The sequence below is a fragment of the Puma concolor genome, chromosome B2 (genome assembly GCF_028749965.1).
Source record: "Puma concolor isolate L17-30 chromosome B2, mPumCon1.1.hap2, whole genome shotgun sequence".
In the NCBI taxonomy this organism is placed as follows: domain Eukaryota; kingdom Metazoa; phylum Chordata; class Mammalia; order Carnivora; family Felidae; genus Puma; species Puma concolor.
Genome location: NC_141671.1, coordinates 64902126 through 64923469, shown reverse-complemented (window position 1 = coordinate 64923469; position 21344 = coordinate 64902126). Strand labels below are relative to the sequence as shown.

At 35.1% G+C, this 21344-nt stretch overlaps 1 protein-coding gene and 1 pseudogene across 13 annotated transcripts in view; both read right to left on the bottom strand.

The window, feature by feature from the left end:
* FAM135A (family with sequence similarity 135 member A) overlaps positions 1-21344 on the bottom strand; it is a 123733-nt gene that overhangs the window by 6497 nt on the left and 95892 nt on the right. For 7 of the 13 annotated variants that reach the window (XM_025925245.2, XM_086707176.1, XM_025925246.2 and 4 more), the window contains 8 exons: positions 20172-20245; positions 18439-18593; positions 15864-18222; positions 14248-14408; positions 11038-11129; positions 10191-10288; positions 8393-8544; positions 6505-6615 (listed from right to left, as the gene is read on the bottom strand). In XM_025925245.2, coding sequence (XP_025781030.2) covers positions 6505-6615; positions 8393-8544; positions 10191-10288; positions 11038-11129; positions 14248-14408; positions 15864-18222; positions 18439-18593; positions 20172-20245 — 3202 coding nt within the window. The remainder of the gene's footprint in view (positions 1-6504; positions 6616-8392; positions 8545-10190; positions 10289-11037; positions 11130-14247; positions 14409-15863; positions 18223-18438; positions 18594-20171; positions 20246-21344) is intronic. The other 6 variants (XM_086707183.1, XM_025925247.2, XM_025925248.2 and 3 more) reach the window with 3 other exon arrangements.
* On the bottom strand, positions 12553-13572 carry LOC147581019 (ribosome biogenesis protein NSA2 homolog pseudogene; annotated as a pseudogene).

Sequence of the window (21344 nt, the reverse complement as noted above, 5' to 3'; positions counted from 1 at the left end):
AAATACAATGTTTTCTGACAAAAATAAGTTTGACTTGACTGTATGACATTAAGAATTAGCACTGCCAATTAGATTTTATGGCACACAAGTTCTAGAAACTATATGAACTGAATATATAACTCCAACTGAATGAATTTATATTTTTATGAAAATATAATTACAGGAAGTATGTACTACCTTATATGCCAGAAAATATATCCTTTGCCACTATTTAAAATTATAGAAAATATTTTTTAGGTGTCACCCTAAAATTATACAAAGGGTACATACTTCTTCAAAATTCTTTTAAGGGGTAGCCCAAACCATGAAAAAAACTGTCCTATAGTATACCATCTTTACTTCTACCCGAGCTGTTCTAGGTACTGTGCTTTCTGAATCTAAGTTGATGCTGTTTACTAAAATTTTATCCCAAGTCGCATGAAATCAGCCTATGTAACAGCATAGCTGGCTTTTTCGTTTTTCTGAAAGATATATATTTGTGTTCCCCATAAAGGGCTATCATACTGTGCAACTTCAGGTGTCACAAGAATGACACTTCTTGGGGCTGTGCATTGCACAGCCTATGGCAGCCTTGCTAGGTAACATTCATTTGTGTGCTTTGCTAAATGACTATTTTTCCTCAAACTGCCAGCACCTTCTATCCCCTCTTCAGTCTTACCTCATGACCTTGCTTCCTCTTTCACTGAAAAATATAGAAGAATCAGAACAGAACTTCCACATACTCCTATCTTAACCAAACTAACCTACCATACCTGTGACTTCATGTTCTGTCTTTGCTCTTCTACTGATGAGCTGTGTATGTTCCCACCTTAAGCCAGCCCTTTCACTAGAATGTGAGATGCCATTCCCTCCTTCCTAAAGACATGGCTCTAGTAGCTGTCCTGTCCCTCTCTTGTATCATCAATTTTCTCTTTTGTATGAATCATTATTATTAATAAAACACTGTAATATCTCCCATTAAACAAAAAATCAATGAACCTGTCCTTAGACTCTATACTCCCAATGACCACCCAATTTCTTGGCACTGTTTTCTTTCTATACCATATACTGTAAGAATAGGCATTATATTAACATCTATTTTTCAAAAGAGTAGCTCCTTGCAGAGATTCTGACATGCTTCTACAGGGAAATGACAGTACAGTACTGTACTTTTTTTTCAATGTTTATTTATTTTAAGGGAGAGAGGGAGAGAGGGAGTACAAGTGAGGGAGGGGCAGAGAGAGGGAGAGAGAGAATCTCAAGCAGGCTCTGTGTTGTCAGCGTGGATCCTGACATGGGGCTCAATCTCACGGACCGTGATATCACGACTTGAGCTGAAATCAAGAGTTGAACGCTTAACTGACTGAGCCACCCTGGTGTCTGACAGTACTGTACTTTAAAAATGCATTTTAAAAGTTAGTAGTCTAATTTTAATAACAGTTTTTCAACAACAATGCGTTAATACTAATATTGTGCTTCTGCATGGCAGGTTTACTTTATTAGCCAAGAACCAAGTTAGTTAAATAGACTATGGCTCAGGGGGTATCTGGGTGGCTCAGGCGGTTAAGTGTCTGACTTCAGCTCAGGTCATGATCTCACAGTTTGTGGGTCTGAGCCTACTGTTGGGCTCTGCACTGACAGCTCAGAGCCTAGAGCCTGCTTCAGATTCTGTGTTTAATTAGAGTTCAGTTACAATTTTAACAATCTTGGGAGGTAGAATGCAAAGAAGTGAGGTCAAAGTTTTGCAAAATGCAAAGTTTTTTGAGGTATTTCAAAAAACTAAGTAATTTAGAAGACAGAGTACGATTAAAATGATGAAAGAAGAGTTAGCAAAAGAAAACAGTATGTTCAGGTTTAGACATATTCAGTTTGATATGTAAGTAGAGATGTCTAGAGGGTAAATGAAGACTGGAATTCATTGATGAGGTCAGTGTGGAGGTGTAAAATCTAGGTATATATTGGGCAATCTAGTGGGTACTCTGAGAGTAGAGGAGCATTAAATGAGAGAGGGCATCAAGAAAGCTTTTAATAGCAGGTAGTATTTGAGTTTAACTTTAGAAGATGAAGAGAATTTTTGTTTTTTTTTTAAGTCTGTCCATTTATTTTGAGAAAGAGAGAGTGTGTGTGTGCATGAGCAGAGGAGGAGCAGAGAGAGAGAATCCCAAACAGGCTCCATGCTGTTAGTGCAGAGCCCGACATGGAGCTCAAACTCACAAACCATGAGATCATGCATGACCTGAGCTGAAACCAAGAGTCCAACATGCAACTGGACTGAGCCACCCAGGCGCCCTGAAGAGAATCAGTTCTAAAAAGATGAGTAAACACATGGGGAGGAATGGTGGTAGAAAAAGCATGGGTGAGTGTAGCATAAAACATGTGTGGCATGACTAAAACAAAGGATATATCTGTGGGAAGAGCAGGATATGAAATCAGTAAAAGAATCAGGAACCAGATTATAAAGGATTTGATGCTGTAAGTCATGGAATTTAAACCTCATCCTGAAAGCCACAAGCCATAATGAAAAGATTTTTCAAACAGGAGCAATATGGCCTGATGTAATTTTCAGAAGATAATTTTATCTAAAGAAGAAGTAAGACTGGGGAGAAAGGGGCACAGAGGAGGCAGAGTAACCAGTTTGGAGGCCATAGCAATAACTTCAGCAAGAGTGATGAAGGTTGAACTAAGAAAATAGCAAAGAAAAGAAAGAGAAGCCTTTATTAGTTACTAAGAAGGCTGAATGTTTCAGGGCTTAGTAACTAAGCAGATGTGTGGGGAGAATGAGAAGGAGTCTAGAAGACAACTTCCAAGTTTTTGGTTGTGCAGACTGTGTTAGATGTAGAATTGAGAGAAGTGAATCTGAGGGGAAAGATGAGGTATCTAAAAATATTGCATTTGGGGCAACCATGAGACATCTAAGCAAATGTGTTTAGTTAGTAGGCAGCTGGACATGTAAGTCTAGAATACAGCCTAGAGGACTAAAGTAAAGATACATACTTGAGTCACCAATGGTGAAGATGGATATGAAATGATGTTGTCAAAGAAGAATGTACAGAGTGAGAAGAGCAGATGACAGAAGCTGGAGCCCAAGAACACCTATATTTAGGGGGCAAGGAGAGAAAAGGAATCTACGTCGGAAGCAAAGAGCCAACATGGAAGAAAATCAGAAAAGGCTGATAAAGACTGGGAGGTAGGAAAGTATTTCAAGAAGGAGGGTATTTTCAATAGTCACAAATGACAGCATGTTCAACTAAAAGAAAGAAAAGAGATACTTGGATATGGCAAGTTTCAATGGAGAGGTGAGGACAGAAATCAGATTATAATGAATTGAAGAGTGAAATTAAAGGTGAGGAAGTAGTGAAAGTAATTGTTTTCTTTTTTTATGAGGCTCAATTCTTATTAAAAAAGAGAAATATGGGTGCCTGGATGGCTCAATCGGTTAGGTGTCTGACTTTGGCTCAGGTCATAATCTTGCCATTCACGAGTGTGAGCCCTGCATTGGGCTCTGTGCTGACAGCTCAGAGCCTGAAGCCTGCTTCAGATTCTGTGTCTCCCTCTCTCTCTGCCCCTCCCCTGCTTGCACTCTCTCTCTCTCTCTCTCTCTCTCAAAAATAAAGATTAAAACAAATTAAAAAAAAAGAAATAGAACAACATAGAATCATTGATCAAAGGAAGTATCTATTATTATTAAAACTTAAGATGGGAGAAAACAAAATAACTTTATATGTTAAGGAATTAGTCACTGAAAGGAGAATGCTGAAAGACAGAGAGAAGGAATGGGTTCCAAAACAGAAAGGGAAATTATTCTTGCACCATAGATATATATTTTTTATTGAACTATAAGGAAAGCAAAGGTGTGGTCATGTTTGTAGCTAAAAAGAAAGGAAGTAGGAAAATTCTTGCTTGATAGCCTTGACTCGCAGATAAAGTAGGAAAACAAAGTCATTTGTTGAAGTGAAGGTAGCAGTGGTAGTTAGAAGTTTGATGAAAAGAGGTAAAACCTGCAAAAGCTTCTAGGGAATGGTTAAGATGCTATTAGAGTTAACTAGATGGTAACTCCATGGATCTACCGTGGTAGTGACTTGCAAGTCTGTATGATCCACTTTCGTAGAGCTCAACAAGCCAGGTAAAGAAACGGTAACACAGGTTGCTAGATGGCCATGATGATAATACCTGGGGTAATAATGTATGAATGATTAAAATGATAAATCATGGGGTCTGGGATGGAACAGGAAGGAAGTGAACCATGAAGGACAGGGTAATTTAAGAAAACTTAGTAGGGATCTTAAATAGTCTGAAAAGCAGATGAGAGTAAGGGAATGAGTGAGAAAGAGAATAGAATACTGTTATCTCAGAATGGAAAATTGATTGAAATTTCAGGAGTGGAATGCAGCCATGAGTAGGGTTCCAAGTGGAGCGGAATGGAAGGTTACTATAGTTGAGAAAGCCTCTATTATGCTTGATGATCATCTAAAGGGTTGATTTAATCAAATTCCCAAAAATGATGCCAAGATTAGGTATATTAAGATCCAAGAAGAATATCTTCTCCCAAGTGTAATTATGTATTTGTCAATGAACTCTTACTGGGGTTCTCACTGAATATGTGAGGAGGGACCAGGAGATCATTATATTAAAGATGACTAGGGGTGCCTGGGTGGCTCAATCGGTTAAGCGTCTGACATCGGCCTAGGTTATGATCTCGCAAATGGTGGGTTCGAGCCCCGTGTAGGGCTCTGTGCTGACAGCTCAGAGCCTGGAGTCTGCTTTGGATTCTGTGTCTCCCTCTCTCTCTGACTCTCCCCCACTCACGCTCTGTCTTTGGCTCTCAAAAATGAATAAACGTTAAAAAAAAAAAAAAAAAAGAAAAAAGAAGATGACTAGAAGGTAGCAGAGCTTGGATGGTACAAATCCAAAGGAAAGTTTTATGACAATAGAGGAGTAATCATTGCAGTTTGAAAAGGAAAGCAAGAGGACTGCTTCCTCCCCTCTCAGTAGTACACAGTATATGAGAAACTGAGCTTCTCCTGTAGCAGGAGTTAGCAAGGAATGGCCTGTGGGATCTGGCCTGCTGCTTTTTCTTTTCTTTTTATTTGAAATAAAATTGTTGTTAATAAAATTGAAATAAAGTTGTTGTTGTTACTGTTTTTTTTTTTTTTTTTTAACACAGCCACACTCATTTATGTATTGTCTGTGTCTGTTTTTGTGCAACAATGCAACGGAGATCACAGGGCCTGCAAAGCCAAAATATTTATCTGGCTCTTCAGAGAAAAAGTTTGCCAATATCTGCTCTACAACCAGAGGGAGTGGGGAAATGAAAGTAGGCTGGGGAAGTATCTAGTTTTCATTTATGTCTCCATTTTCTAAAGGAAATGGAGAGAGCATTCTTTGAAGAAGATAAACATTTGAGTCTGTTCCACTCAAATGGAGATTTCAGAGGACACAGTGGAAAAAAATATGGTAGGGAGACAGGAGTGTGAGGGTGAGACAGGAAGAGATGGTAAAGTCAGAGGTAAGGTAATTTATAGACAGTGAGGATGGCAAAGTAGTAGTTGAGGACCTCAGGTTGTAAAAACCTGGAATGTAACGCAAGATAGGGACTATAGTTGATAATCAGTTAATAAGAGATGAGTAACAAGATTCATCCAGTAGTAAGAATCTGTAGAGGATATAATTATTAATAGTTTAGTTTCCGACATTTTCCAGAAGAGCTTTATAGCCATTGAATAGGAAGGTAGAAAAATATATGACATTCAACAAAAAGGGTTAAAGACTGAGGTGGGGGCAGGAGGGCCAGGATATGCAGAGGCCTAGTTGCCAAACTGACTTATGATTAGTACTAAATTATAAATGTCAAAAAGTTAAGGATAATTTCGAAGTACCTGTGTTTACACAACACAAATACAATCCATTAAAATCAAACAACTATGTTATTAATTGCTTAGCTTTAATTAGGAATCTATTTCATTATTAAAAAATTATAGTTGACTGGGGCACCTGGGTGGCTCAGTTGGTTAGGTGTCTGACTTCAGCTCAGGTCATGATCTCATGGCTTGTGAGTTTGAGCCCCACGTCAGGCTCTGTGCTGATAGATCAGAGCCTGGAGCCTGCTTTAGATTCCCTCTCTCTTTGCTCCTCCCTCTCTCTCTCAAAAATAAATTAACGTTAAAAAATTACAGTTGACTGATACTTACTTCTTAATTTTAATTTTTTAAATATTTATTTACTTTTGATAAAGGGAGAGAGACAGAGTGTGAATGGCAGAGGGGCAGAGAGAGAGGGAGACACAGAATCTGAAGCAGGCTTCAGGCTCTGAGCTGCCAGCACAGAGCCCGACATGGGGCTTGAACTCATGAACCATGAGATCATGACCTGAGCTGAAGTCAGACACTTAACTGACTGAGCCACCCAAGCACGCCTGACTGATACTTTTTTAATCACCAGAAAGACATGTGGATAATTTATTTGCTAAAGGCTTATTTTAAATAGGTTTTCAAGTGAATATTTTCAAAACTCTTACCGTATACTTACCTGCTTTATTACTAAGCTTGTATAAGAAAGTTTGGCGGGGGTCTGAATGATCTCGACATGTCAGTTGTAAAAGAGAACCTGATTTTTTCCATTTCTGCATAAACCACAGACCTAGAGAGTTATAGATGACATGTGAATAAAAGTGGAAATATAGGGTAACATATGTCAAGATTATTAATTTTAAAATACATTTCACTTCAAAAATGACATCTACCAAACTAGCATTTTCTTAGCTAATAACAAATATATTTGCAAAATATTTCCTTTTTCTGATAACAAATATAAACATATACATTTAACTATGGGTTAATGGTGGTTGACAGAGGGCTTGCTATTTCTAGCCTATTCAGTAATGAACTAGATAATGGTTTAAGAAGAACAAATTAGGGAAAATTATACCTTTAGATATATTTGTTCAAATTATAAAGAAGCAGAGATGGAAAAACTTCAAACACAGTAGTAGATCCAAATACTTAAGCACTGAATCTTCAGTCTAGAGATAAATATAGTTATGGAGGACTAATTGTATAAGGACTAACTCTTAGGATTAGCAATTGGTTAATGTTTTCTAGTAAGAGCTGATTATAATGAAGTTTCATATTTAATTGTATTTCTTTACAATGGTTACTTATCAGTAACCCATACTTAAATGCATCTTCCTCTTAAATTAAGTGAAACCGCAATCACTCTGGAATGGGTTTTCAAAACTGTGCAATATCAATTTCTACTTTTGTTACTTCTGATATTACAGAGGAGAACAGGGGAAGAAGAGAAAAAAAAACTCTTTGATTAAATTTGTAACTAAAGTTTAGTGAAGAAATTCAAAATGCTGCATACTATTCACATTGGGTTCTAGTTTATGTTACTTACTGATTTCATCTTTTTCATGTCCTCTTTTTAAAATTATAAAAATCTACCACTATCCAAATCTATTTTGGATACCAGAGTTTGGAATGCGGCACAAGGAAAACAGTATGGTTTCTTTGTCAATGAAAGTAGAAGAGAAAATGGAAATAAGAGTTTCAAGGCTCAATGCAAAGAGACAAATGAAATCTAATTTATTCTCACAATGGGAATCAATAGCCTAAAATATAAAAACTACTTAAAAAATCCAAGGGAAGAACCAAACCAAACAAAAGGCAAACCAAGTATCAGATTTTTCTTTTCTTTCTTTTTTTTGAGAGGGAGAAGGCACAAGTGAGCGAGGGGCAGAAAGAGAATCCCAGGAGGGGCAGAGAGGGGGAGAGAGAGAAAAGAGAGATAAACAGGGCTCACCCGAAGTGGGGCTCGAGGTCACCCAATGTGGGGCTCAAACTCATAACCTGAGCCGAAGTCCGATGCTTAACCGACTGAGACACCCAGGTGCCCCAAGTATCAGTTCTTTCTTAATAAGAATATTCATTCTAATCAAAATTGGGGTCTTAACTCTCATTTAATTTGTTCAAAAATTTTAGAATGTATTTTTTCATAATATCCCTTTTTTTGTTACAAAATCAGATTTAACATCCTACATTTAATATTTTATAACTTTATAATACCTTAAATACAGGTGTTTCCTTTTTATCTGCTCAACTAATGGAACGACAGAATAGCCTGTTTATAAGATAAACATTTATTGAAAATATTTAGATAGTTTAACTAAAAACAGTTAAAAATGCTTTTGTGACTTCTGACATATATCATCTCAACATAATATTCATTTTCTGAAATGACTTTTATCAGCTTGTTTCATGTGCATGACAAAGTAGAAAAATAGCTGTATCTTTTGTTTCATCAATTCCAACTATGTGACATATCAACTCTAAAATAAACACTAGAAAACATTAAATCCGTATTTAAATTTTCTCCCCATGCCGTATTTTTTATATTGAACAATAAAACTTTTTACCTGTATTAACAAGAGCACTGCTATTGTAGAGTGTACCAAGATGAGGTCCAGAAAGAGATAAAAAGGTATGAAGTTTGTTGAGGTAATATCTAAACCTTGGCCTTGTAAGCACTGAACGGATTATTAAATTGCCCAACGAATGTCCAATAAAGCTTTAAGAAAAAAAAAGACATTTCTCCCATAGTATTAATTTTAAAAATAAATATTAACGCTAATATCACTATACACTGATGTGAAATACTAAGAATTTGGAAATTTCGAGTATGTTTTAAATTATGGTTTGATACTTTGAAATGATGTAACTTAGGTTTTGAAGATAAAAATGTGAGAATGTAGTAGAAAATTCCTATTATATAATTTAAATGCATATTCTGCAGAAACAAGATATTCCTTATCAGAAAATTTATATTCATAGTTTGTAAGTGCTTAGAAACAAATACATTTTAAAAGTAAACTACAGTTTGACTGGATGATAAATGGGCCTCCTTAACCACACATTGCAATTATTACTCATTAAGTCACGATTTAAAACAAAATAATGAAATTGTACCTATAAAGGATAACTTAGGAGAAATTACGTATCTTTTTCATTTGTTCTCTGGTCTACACTCTAAAGTGGGAGAGTTCTTTGAGTACTTTCAAGGCACAGATAAAATATGTGTATTATCTTACTATAAGTCTAAGATTATACCAAAAGAGTAATATTTATAAAGCACCTCACTTTTATTAAGGAATAGTTTAAATCAAAAGAGCCTTTCTGCTTACCATCATTTTATAACAGATGGTATATTGATCCCTGGGAATAATAAGCAAGGAAAGAAGAAAGTTTGAAAGCTATCTTAAACTGGCTTATAGATACAGCTAGTGAGAAGCTCAGGATAAACTTCCCTCCCAAGGTGAAGTTCCTGAAGCTGTGGGGTGAGAGTTATGATGGTAACTAACAAGCCTCAATTAACCAGATAAGGCTTTTGAATAATGTTTGATTTTAATTGACAATCTAATCTAAAAGATGTAAGACTTTTGTGGATGAATGAAAAAACTAAAATATTATTTTCAAATGAATAAAAGGAATATAAGATCACCGTGTTAAATTTAGTAAACAAAAAGTTTACTAAACTTTTTGAGGCAGAATGATTAGTTTTGACTTTTTCTTTAAGTCCTACTATACTAGAACAAACAAACATTTTTCTCTCTCCCATGTCTATCTACAGTATCTGCTTAAATTATGAGACTTATATTGGCTGATCATCATCTCTTGCTTGTGGAAAACAGACTTACAAAGTACAGTCATGAAATCTTGCAAGTATTTCTGTTGTTTCATTTGTTTGTATATATCCATTGCTCTATAATCTTTCTTATTGGTAACCACTTTATTGAGTGAGATATAATTCACGTAACATAAAATTCATTCATTTAAAATGTACAATTTAATAGTTTTAAGTGCATTCGCAGAGTTGTGCAACCACCACAAGAGATTTTTAGAACATTTTCAACACCTCAAAAAAATCCTATACCCTTTAGCTATCACCTCCCCATTTGCCATCTCCTCGAGCCCTAAGTAATCATTAATCTACTTTGGTCTCTGGTTTGCCAATTCTGGATAATTCATATAAATGGAAACATATAATGGTCTCTCCCTAAAGTTTTAAAATTTTTTCTTTTCTCTTTAAATTGGATAAACTGAATTGTCTCCTATATTTCATAATAGTGCAACAAAACTACTACAAATTCTGTAATTTTTCTATAATTCACAGACATAAAAATGTTATATAATATTACAGAATATGATAAAAGTTACCTTATTTTTGAGACTGTTAGACTATATATCTGAATATACTGTATTATTTCATCTAGAAGGCGATCAGTCATGCTATCAAAATCAGCAAAAGTATCATTCTAAACAAAGGAAAACAGACATATTATATATTGAATATGAATAATCACATGAAAAACTGAATATAAACATTTTTTTTTTTTTAATTTTTTTTTTTTCAACGTTTATTTATTTTTTGGGACAGAGAGAGACAGAGCATGAATGGGGGAGGGGCAGAGAGAGAGGGAGACACAGAATCAGAAACAGGCTCCAGGCTCTGAGCCATCAGCCCAGAGCATGACGCGGGGCTCGAACTCACGGATCGTGAGATCGTGACCTGGCTGAAGTCGGACGCTTAACCGACTGCGCCACCCAGGCGCCCCGAATATAAACATTTTTAATTTAGGTATTAAAATATGGTTAAGATCAATGTTTTTTAGAGAAGCTGGTGAATAATATTCATTATATTAAAATGAGCAAAAGAGTAAATTTCTAGGAAAAGAAAAGATTCAGTGTTCTTAATAACACTTGCTTCATTAGGTTGATTGTTTAGCCCACCATCCACATTTAACATAAGGTTATTTACAGTGGTTTAAGTAATAAAATTTTTGCATAGAAATGTGAAATTCTAGAAATTTTGTGCATGTGAAGAGCTCATAAGTCACACTGTAAGTGATTTCAATTTCCTTGTGATACGTATTAATGTTAAATTTCATACAAATCAGAAAAGTTATTTCTAGTAGTAACAGACATTTTGTAGTAAGCAAATATTTAGGTAGAAAGCAATACAAAAATCTTTGTTTCCACTGGAAACACTGCTATAATACTGTACCTGATTTCTCTCAGACATAAGAAAATCAATTCTTCCCCCAGGCAGTCCAAGTTCAATGTAAGTTTTTACTAATCGGAGATCTGCACTGTTACCTAGAAAATGAAGACAATGAAAAATTATGTCTAAAGGATGAGATAAAGCAAAAGGTATAAAGTATATCATCATATATTTGAAGACCAATATATATCTGTCTTTAAATATATGATGTCTGCCAGTTTTGAACAGACAAAGCACTCTGAAATAGAGTCCTCAATTTTCATTTCAAAGCTGATTTCCATTAGCCAGACAATGTCTTTCACACCTGGTTTCTTAGGAGTTTTGGTCACACTCATGCTTTCACTTTACTATCTGACGGTGTATTTGTTATACTGTTAGCTTTGGAGATTGCTGAATGTGGTTGCTGTGAATGACTGAAGAAGTACTCCTTCCATCACTATTATAGTTGATCATTTAACAAACCTTGAATGTGTTTCAGATTTAATCTGTTCACTTCCTTTGGCAGTATTGCAACAGTTAAATAGAAATAAAATTCCATTTACATAATCTAAGAGAGTTTATTTTAATTACTAACTTAAAAGATATCTATAAATATAGAATACTTATTAAATATAATACATAACATAAAAATAATTATTGCTTTTAAAAATTAGTGGCTTTTGGTTACTTCCTTTGGTTTAATTAGCAATGTAAAGATGTTCCCGATTATTGGATTTCTACTTTACCCTCCCAATATTTTTATCTTTTAGATATTTCAAGCATTGATAAAGATAACTGTTTTATTAGTGATTTTACAAGGAATACTACTAGTGTTTCACTACAAAGTATATGTTTTCCACTGGCTGAGAATATATGTATGCTTAATCATATTAATAAATCAGATTAATGCTTTTTAAAACTTAAGGTTTGGTGCTTAGTGGTCAAAACTGGGAATGGACGTTGAATTTTATCAATAGTTTCTTACTTGATTTGCTGATGTAGTTATATTTTATTAATAAATTTCCTTTATTATTAAATTTCCTTATATGTACTTTTCTTTGCATTCTGGGAATTAAATCGTAGTTGTTGTAGTGACTTAATGTATTGATTCTACTTACTAGATATTTTGGGGGACATATAAAAATTTTTTTTACTCATTTACTTACCTATTCATTTCCACAACATTGCTAGAGTATTATTAAATCATTATTAAATTTATGTCAGATAGGTCTGCTTCTCTTTGGGGTGTGCGTTTGACATCTTTTCCAGATTTAGTAACAAGGTTAGGTTAACTTCAAGGAATAAAATAAGCTGCATTCCATCTTTTTTCCTATTATTCTGGAACAATTTATGTAACAGGGGGTAATGTGTTTCATAAACATTTCAAAGAAGAATTTTCCAGAGATTCTACTGGGCCAAGAAGTCTTTCTTGGGCAATAATCCTTTGAAAATTTTATTCCGGGGGCTGGGGGGGGGGGGGGGGGGAGAGGTCAGTATGGGAGATACTTTATTTCTTTTTTTTTTTTTTTTTTTGTAAATAAGCCTATTTTAATGTTTCTTACAATAGAATAGTTCTCTTGAAGGCTGCAGATATGTAAGGCTGTTGGGCAGTATTTGGAGAACCACCACAGAAACGGTGTCTTCTTAACTGGTGAGTAGTCTTCAGTAATTGTCAAGAGTTACTTGTCTGAAAGTGCTGTCAAACCAGCAACACTGCATTTATGCATCCATCGTTTTCAGGATTGTTGGTAACCTGGGCATATTTTCCCCAAATAACCTTGCCTCCTTGTGTCACAAGGCCCAACTCACTCACGTTCACTTCAATGACAGTACCTTTGGTAATAACACCCAAAGACGTGTATAGTGGGGATGAGGGATTCTTTTTTACACCAAGTATCGGCAGGCAAAAGGTGGCTTTCAATTCAGGATGTGTTACATGGGCCTTTTTGAAACGTAAGCCCATTGGCCTAATGAATCTTTCATATTTAGGTGGTTTTCGAGTAAAGCCATCTCCAACAAAGCAGACTTTTGTAACCATCCTCTTCCGTGCTTTCTTCTTTCTCTTTCCTGTTCGAATAACTTTTAATACTTCTGTTTCTCCCTGGGCACGAACTTTGGGCAAAGGGACTTCCCATTTTCCTGCTTTCTCTTTTCGTTTTTGTTTAATCATATTGGAAAGTACTTTAGCTCGGGACTGTCCCTCCCTGTCCAGCAGATACGCAGGTACGGCTCCTTGTGGAGTCTTTTCATCATTCTTTTGCTTGGTGTTTCTCTTTTCATGCATCTTGATAGTCTTTTTCATTTGTATTTTCTCAGCATGGCGCTGTTTATGGTAGAGCTTAGCTTTCAGACCAATCATCTTTTTTGCCTTCTTTGAACGTTCATGAGCCTCTCGACCTTCCTTCTTTCTCTTTTTCTCATGGTAATCCAAACGATAGCCATAGCGCTTCCGGTGTAACTCAATATATTCGTTTTGTGGCATGGTGACAGCCGCAGAGCCGCCGGGTGCAGGTGCCGGGGCGCAAAGAAGCTCTCAATTTTCGGGTCTCGGAGATACTTTATTTCTTGAGAGTTAAGTTTTGCTTTTTTTAAAAGAAAAATCTTCAATTTCATGAATATTTACTAGCTTAGACCTGTTTTTAGTATTTTTATAATTTACAAAATCTTTCCTCAATTTGTTCTTACAGAATATTATACCACAGCAATAATCTGCTAGTCTAGAAATATTTGGCATTTTCTAATATAGTTCCTAATCTAGGGGAAAAAGTCTGTTCAGTAACCCAAATAGCTGCCATAAAACTGTAGCACTATATTTAGAATTTAAATTACACCTAGTTAGTGAATCTTTAATTCTTAGGTATTGATTTTTCTAGTTCATAAGGCTTAAAGCATCAGGCTAAAAGGGCACTAGGAAGACTATCAAAGGGAGACAAAATGACTGCCATGAGGTGACTGCTGACAAAACGAACAACAGAAGATAGAAAAATCCGAAGTTAAAATAAATAAGTGTTGGTACATGGATAGAATGTTGGTACAGTTCCATGGAAAATTTATTTAAAAGGAAATCTAATACGACGCAAAGTTAAACATATTTGTCTTAGAATGTATTTAAGATTCAATTAATTTAAGCAATTTAAAATATTTTCCAATTCAAAGATTAAATAAAAACTAAATGAAATCTATTAGGAAAATATATTGAGTTGCCATGGGTTATATTAAATAAATATTACCTACCATCTAACCCATGCACACAGACAATAAGATGTACTCCATCTTCAGAACCATCCTCTTCTTCCATGCTAAAATAAGGGACTGAGGATGCCAACAGAGGGATATCACTGTACATGAACCCAGGGAGTTTAAGTTGCTTCAATTCTTCTTTTGCCTGAAGGAAGCTGAACAAAATATAATAAGAGATACTCTTTACTAAGTATCATATTCAGTTTTTAGAACCAAAAAGACAGTATGCTGAATTTAGGGAACTATAAGAAGAAACCCAGCAGATATGGGGTTTAAAATAATCAAAATATTTGGGATCGCCTAAATAATTTAGAAATCAGAGTAATTTTCTTTGCTATTTTTAGTACATATTCTAAGATACAATGAATGAATGCTTTAAACTTGAAATCAACTAAGAAAATATTAAGAGTGAAGTTATGCTTCCTACCAAATTTTATATTGTGTAGAAAAGCTGGGACAAGTACCAGAAAGATGACAATCTGATGCTTATTCTGTAATCAAAGCTTATCCTCTTTGCTTCTTTTCAATTTTATTTAAATGTAAAATGAGGAGCTGTTCTACAAGTTAACAGGAAGAATGGTAGTTATAACACTTAGATTATTTATATTTTTCCTCTAAAAATACCAATAAAAAGGAACAGAACCAAGAGGGGGACGTAACTAAATATAATTAGTGGTATACACTCATTGTGAATGAGTGATAAATCTAATCAACTTAGGAACTGCAAACATCAAAAAGTATTAACTAAAATAGTTAATTGTTAAAATAACATTATATCATTTGGACTGAGAAGAAGCTGATGAACCCTACTAAACTGAGCAGGATACATTGGATGAAGACATAAATTGTTTTCATTAATGACTCAGAAAAATTTGAGGTACCCAGAAGGTGATATAACCTTCAGTGTTACAATTCTTCAACAGATCATACCACCTCCCTTGTTTCACTAGCTTTAAGTACTATGTATCTTAATTATATATATAAATCTGAATAATCTGGGAACTTCGAAAATCTATTGTAGACATGTCCAGACCTTTTACTCCAGGGATTATAATTCCAACTGGGATAAGGTAGCAGAGTATTTTGAGAACTAGTGCCATGTTAGTAAACTTATATCCTCAAATTTTTCTGAATACTTTACTGCTCCACGAAATCTCAAGTCTGGAAACCACGGACTTAGCTGAGATAATCTGGGTCTGGTAGGTTTAGGAAGTTTCTACTAACCTTTTGTTCATTATCTAATATTGCCCTTATTTGCTAGATGCACTTATAAAATCTATGCTGTCTGGAAGTTAGTGGGGGAGAAATGAGGTACTGATGAAAGAAAGAGTTTTAACCCCAATTATTCCATACATCTGGCATATAACTACCAATGGAAAATCTGAATCAAAAATGTCTAGCCCACAGAACAGGACAAGCATATGGAGAACTACATGTCTTCTGTCACAGAGTATACGGAGTTCATGTCTCCATTTTAGATAGTTAATCAAAGAAGGACTTTCTGTATTACAGAAACCACAGAACATGAAATATATATGTTATCAGAGACATACATATATATGTTCTATACGTATATTTAGTAGCACATGCCATTGTGCTCTATTACTTACGCTTGTATTTGAGGTTTTGGTGAGTTGTCATACCAGGAAACTGATGAAGTCAAGTTGTAAGAAGTGCTGCTTGGCTGTTTTGTAATGGCATCAAATTTACTTCTCGAAGAATACTTAACACTACAAGGAGACTCTCGTGGTGCAGATGGGAAGGACAAACAACCAGAAGTACAGACAGCAGGCATATTTATACCATCTTTTAGATAATCACTGTTTAGTTTTTCAGATTTTATAAGTCTTTCTTCTTCTAGTGCATCTCTGTTTGTATAGTGAGCATTTACTTTTTCATCCAAAGCTGAATAATCTGTTTCTTCATAATACCCATTTTGAACCATTTGCTGATCCTGTTCTTCCTCCTCATCCTCTTTACCCTGTTCCTGATGAAGATTACTAATTTCTTTTTCAGAAGTTTTCTTCTGAGGGCTAACTGAGTTGCTATAGCTAACAGCACATGTGTCAGAAATATCCGTACTGCTGTGAGAGCCAAAATAATTTTCCACAAGCCCTTGTTTAACCATATCAGGACTGGCTGAAAAAGGATCACTTGTACCCAGGTGAGTTTCATTTTTAACTGTTTGGGCTTCTGAATTTATTTGTTTGAGATTTAAGGTATCATCATTTTTTCTTTTTACAGTTTCATCTTTTCTAACTTCTGTATTAGTAGAAATGGAACCTGAAATGACACAAGGGGCACCTACACAAACCAGTGTTGAATTTAATGTAATTGCTGTCCCTGCAGAGTTATTAGATTTATCAGGACTCTGGGAGTCTTTACACATAGTGTCCAAGTTAGGTTTGGAGCTGCAACTACTTTTCACATCACAGGAAGTATCTTCATCTGAAAAAACAAATTGTAAAGGGTCTTTAGTGCTTAAATTTATGGAATGTATTGCTATAGTTTCACTGTCCAAATGCCCTGAAAATATGACACTCTGCTGTTGCAAAATAATACTGGACTTTTTACTATCGTCACATTTTGGCAAGTCAACTGTTCCTACGTTTAATACACTTTTGCTATCACTTAGGTGGCATTCAGGCACAACAGGTTTCTTAGAATTTTCATCAGGTGACAGTTCATCATCAGAAGGTAGAGAGTTTATGGATGTCAAAGATGACTGTATTTCACTTAAAGCACTTGTACTCTCAGTACAATGACTTCCTAATGAAAATTTTACATTATAATCAGGTTTCATCAAAACTTGAGGAAATAATCTTTCGTTATTGTAAGGACCTTGCCCTTGCACAGTTTCAAATACGTCAGGATTTGGATGTGTTGCAAAAGAACTTGGTTCACTTTCAACACCTGAATCTGAAAATCTAGATGAGGCATATGTGGCATTAATATCTGGTAACTTAATTGTATCTCCACTTACTACAACATGGTATTCTTTTGTAGAAGAAGCAGGTTGGTTACTTCTTAACTTAGCTAATGATTCTCCAATAGAATGGCACTTTGCATCCTGCACAGCTTCCTTTTCAAGTGTTATTTCTATAGATTTAGATTTACCATTAGATTCTAAGGACTCAAAGTTGGGTAGGTGTAAATTATCCACAAATAGTTCATCTGGTCGAAGCTCTGTCCAAGGTCCTATTTTAACAGTTATTTTCTCTCCACTGAAAGGATCCTTATTACAGGGCTTCACTTCAATTGTTCTGACTCCTGAAGATGGGGCTGTTTGATGATCAGGGCAATCGTCAGATGAACTTCTAGATGTCACATTGTGTTCCACTTGTGTAATTTCACTATCGTCCTGGGAGATATCAAGTTTACCTGAAATGGACAAATTTGCACAAAGATTTAGGCTGCCAGAGCTCAAAGGATCAAACAGGTCTGGTTGCATATTTTCAATGTCTGGAGACTTTTGTTCAGTTCTCTCTGTATTAGTTGGCAAAAAGCTAGCTTCCTTTTGACTTGTCTGTCTGATGTAGGTCTTTAGGTCAAAATTATATCCACATATTGTGGGATCCAGACCTTCCTTCTGACTATGTGAAGGACTGCCTTCAAAGCATTTAAAGAGATCATTTGATGCTGTACTTTTCAAGCATTTGTAGCCTACCAAAACCACAGAATCCTTAGAGTTCTGTTTTATTAATTTTTTTGTGTTTTCAGGTTTCATTGTTTTCATGAGCTTAGTAACCTTAACCTTGGATTTATTCGATTCTTCGTTCTTTCCTTTTAGAGATTTTGTTAGCTGCTTTTCACCTTCTGTATACCAAAAACTGGAGGCACCAGCAGGTTTGACTTTCAACTCTGGGCTAGAAAGTCCAGCTATAGAGCTTTCTTCAGTCTCATATTTATCCATTCTATTGGACTCTGATCTCTGAAGATTCTGAATTCCCATCCAGGGTGCATCTAAGTCTTTTATCCAAAGAAAAAAAGATTCAGATTTAAAACAACGTGTACAAACTCACATGATTTAAGACTATGTTTACTGACTATAACCTTCTAATATCCTCAAAGATAAATAAAACTAGAGGGGAAAAAGGGTCCCACACCAAGGAATGGTATTATATATCTTACGAAGAATATACTGAAAATGACACACACAATTTAGATAGTTTAGATTATACTTACCTTCAATAACTGAATCTAAATACCTATCTTCAAAGATTATAGGTAATGAATTGAGATCTCCATCTAGTTCACTACATTCAATAGGCAGAGGTGGAAGAGAACTGCAGAAGGAAGTATTTTTGATAGCGGTGCACATCTGTAGGTGACTCTGAGCACTGAAAAATATTTCTTTAAGTCAGAGTGTAATTAAAAAATATCATACTCAATTCCACTTTATAGACACCACCCTTTCTCTCACCATTCTCATCTGCCCCTTTCCTAAAGATATAACCTCCTAATGAAAGAGCTCTGTAGTCAGAGATAGAAACTGGTACAGTGAACATTATGGTTTGTTGACAATTATGGACTTACAAAATTATGGTTTGTTGATAAACTATTTAATTTCTATTATATTCTTCTATATTTTTAAATGTTATTTCAAAATTTTATCTATGCTTGATGTGCAAATTTACTGATTTGCTGAGAATAGCATACAGGAGAAATGTCAAAAGCTCAAATGCCTACTAATAACTTGATGATACTATTGAAAAAAATGTATTCCACGGCTACTGCTATACTTAACATAAGTTTGTTAATATAATTAACAACTATTAAAAACAAGGTGTTTAACTTTTAATACAAAATGCTTTTTTAAATTTTTTTTTTTTTTAACCTTTATTTATTTTTGAGACAGAGAGAGACACAGCATGAACGGGGAGGGGCAGAGAGAGAGAGGGAAACACAGAATCGGAAGCAGGCTCCAGGCTCTGAGCCATCAGCCCAGAGCCCGACACAGGGCTCGAACTCGCGGACCGCGAGATCGTGACCGGAGCCGAAGTTGGACACTTAACCGACTGAGCCACCCAGGCGCCCCCAAAATGCTTTTTTAAAAACCTTTTCTTATGGAAAATTTCAAACATATCAAAGTAAATAGAATAGTATAATAAACCCTGTCACTCAACTTCAGCAATTAACATTTTGCTTTTCTTGTCTATATACCTGCACTCACTGCCCACCCCATACTCCATTATTATAGATTTTATGAGGTATAAGTCACACGCTTTGAAATATACAAATCTTAGCTGTATGATTTTGACAAATGGATACACAATACAGAATATTTCCATCTACTCTGAGAGTTCTCTCATGTCTTTCTAGTCAAACACCTAGCCCAAGTCAACAAGACAACCACTCTTCCGACTTTTTTCACCTTAGTTTTTGCTTGTTCCATATTTACTCTTTATGTCTGACTTCTTCACTCAGCGTAATGTCCTCAAAATATTCTTTAAAGCCAAAGAAAATCAGATCTAAATATACTCAGTAGGAAAAATGAAAGGCATCTATTCTGGATATTTTAGCTGTAGATCATTTTCATAAAAAAAGGCAGTGTCAGACCACTTGTGAAAATCTGTAATTTATATATTACAGATGTTAAGAGATTCTTACCTGCAAATATAAAGATATAAGATGGAAAAATGGAAGGCTGGAGCCAGAGCTGTTTAGGACTACCAAGGTTATAACAGGTCTGATATGGGAGCGATGAGAATAGGGCATATGCTTCTTTATGTAAGGTATGGGTCTTTGGTAAAGTTATTCATAGAATTAAACCAAATTTGTTTAAATAGGGAATTTCTGAACTTTAAATTCTCCTAATTTCTTCTATTGTAAATACCATATATTTGGTGTGAAAAACTTTGAGACAGAGATCTCAAGAGGAGGTATAATCCTTTAAACTATGGGTCTGTGCTACTCACTGAAGTTCCTGGTATGCAATGGCTGCTTCTCTTGGATGTTCAAAACAGAAGAATGCTTCAGAAAATCTGCGTACCTGAAAAAAATCCAAAAGGGTATATGAATAAAATGGCATGATTTACAAGGTCAATCAATGGTAGAAAAAGAAACTTCCCTCCATTAGGCCTTCTATAACCACCCCTATACAAGAATTAATTTCCCTCCCCAAAGTTGCTAAAGTACTGTATTTTGGTACTGCATGAAATAAGAGAAACAATAAAATGTAGAGTGAGAAGTTTAGGTTTACATTATGGATCCATGATCTATCCTCCTCGAAGACAAAGATTTAGTTTGTCTTATTCACCATTAGATCCCTGTACCAAGAACAGTGTCCAACACATGGAAAAAAAAAATCAAAGAATGAGCCAGCACTTACACCATACTATATGCCAATTATGCAAGTATATGCTGAACAATAGCCAGCTGAACTAACTCACCAACTTACTGGCATTGTGACTCCAAGACATTTCACCTTTGAGCTTCAGATGACTCATTTTCAAATTTCTCCTAATACCCTGTTCTACATTTTAGGTTATTGTGAAGAATAAACAAGGTAACATGTGACAGCAGTTTGTGGTCTGATAAGTGTATATAAATAAAAGCTATTATAACTGCCATTATAACATTTATCATATTTTTCCTTAAAATACTTAGTATACATGAATTGTCTCTGCTACCAATGTGTAGTGTTCTTTAGAGTATGAACTATGTTTTGATGATCATTTTTTTTGTTGTTGTTTTTTGTTTTTGTTTTGATGATCTTGGTTACCTCCAAACATTTATCTTGGTATGTTTTAGAAGTACTTGGTAAATGTTGGTCGAATCTAGCTGAATACTTCCTTCATCATTGTTGTATTTAGACCCTTTCATTTCTAACTGTTCAAGAAAAGCCTCTATCAGCTATCAGAGGAATATGAAGCAATAGTAAAGAGATGGAAAAGATGTTTTGTTTGGAAGGTACAGGGAAGAGAGACAAATTACAATACATCCTGAGATTATATTATAGCTAAGATTCTTTTCTAAAAGGGAATATGATTTAAGGTTCTTTGGTTTTCAACATAAAGTAAAATGGAGATCTATTTTACTTGTCATCAACACTTAGCCAGCTAAATTTCTGACTTACTAAACTTGCTTCC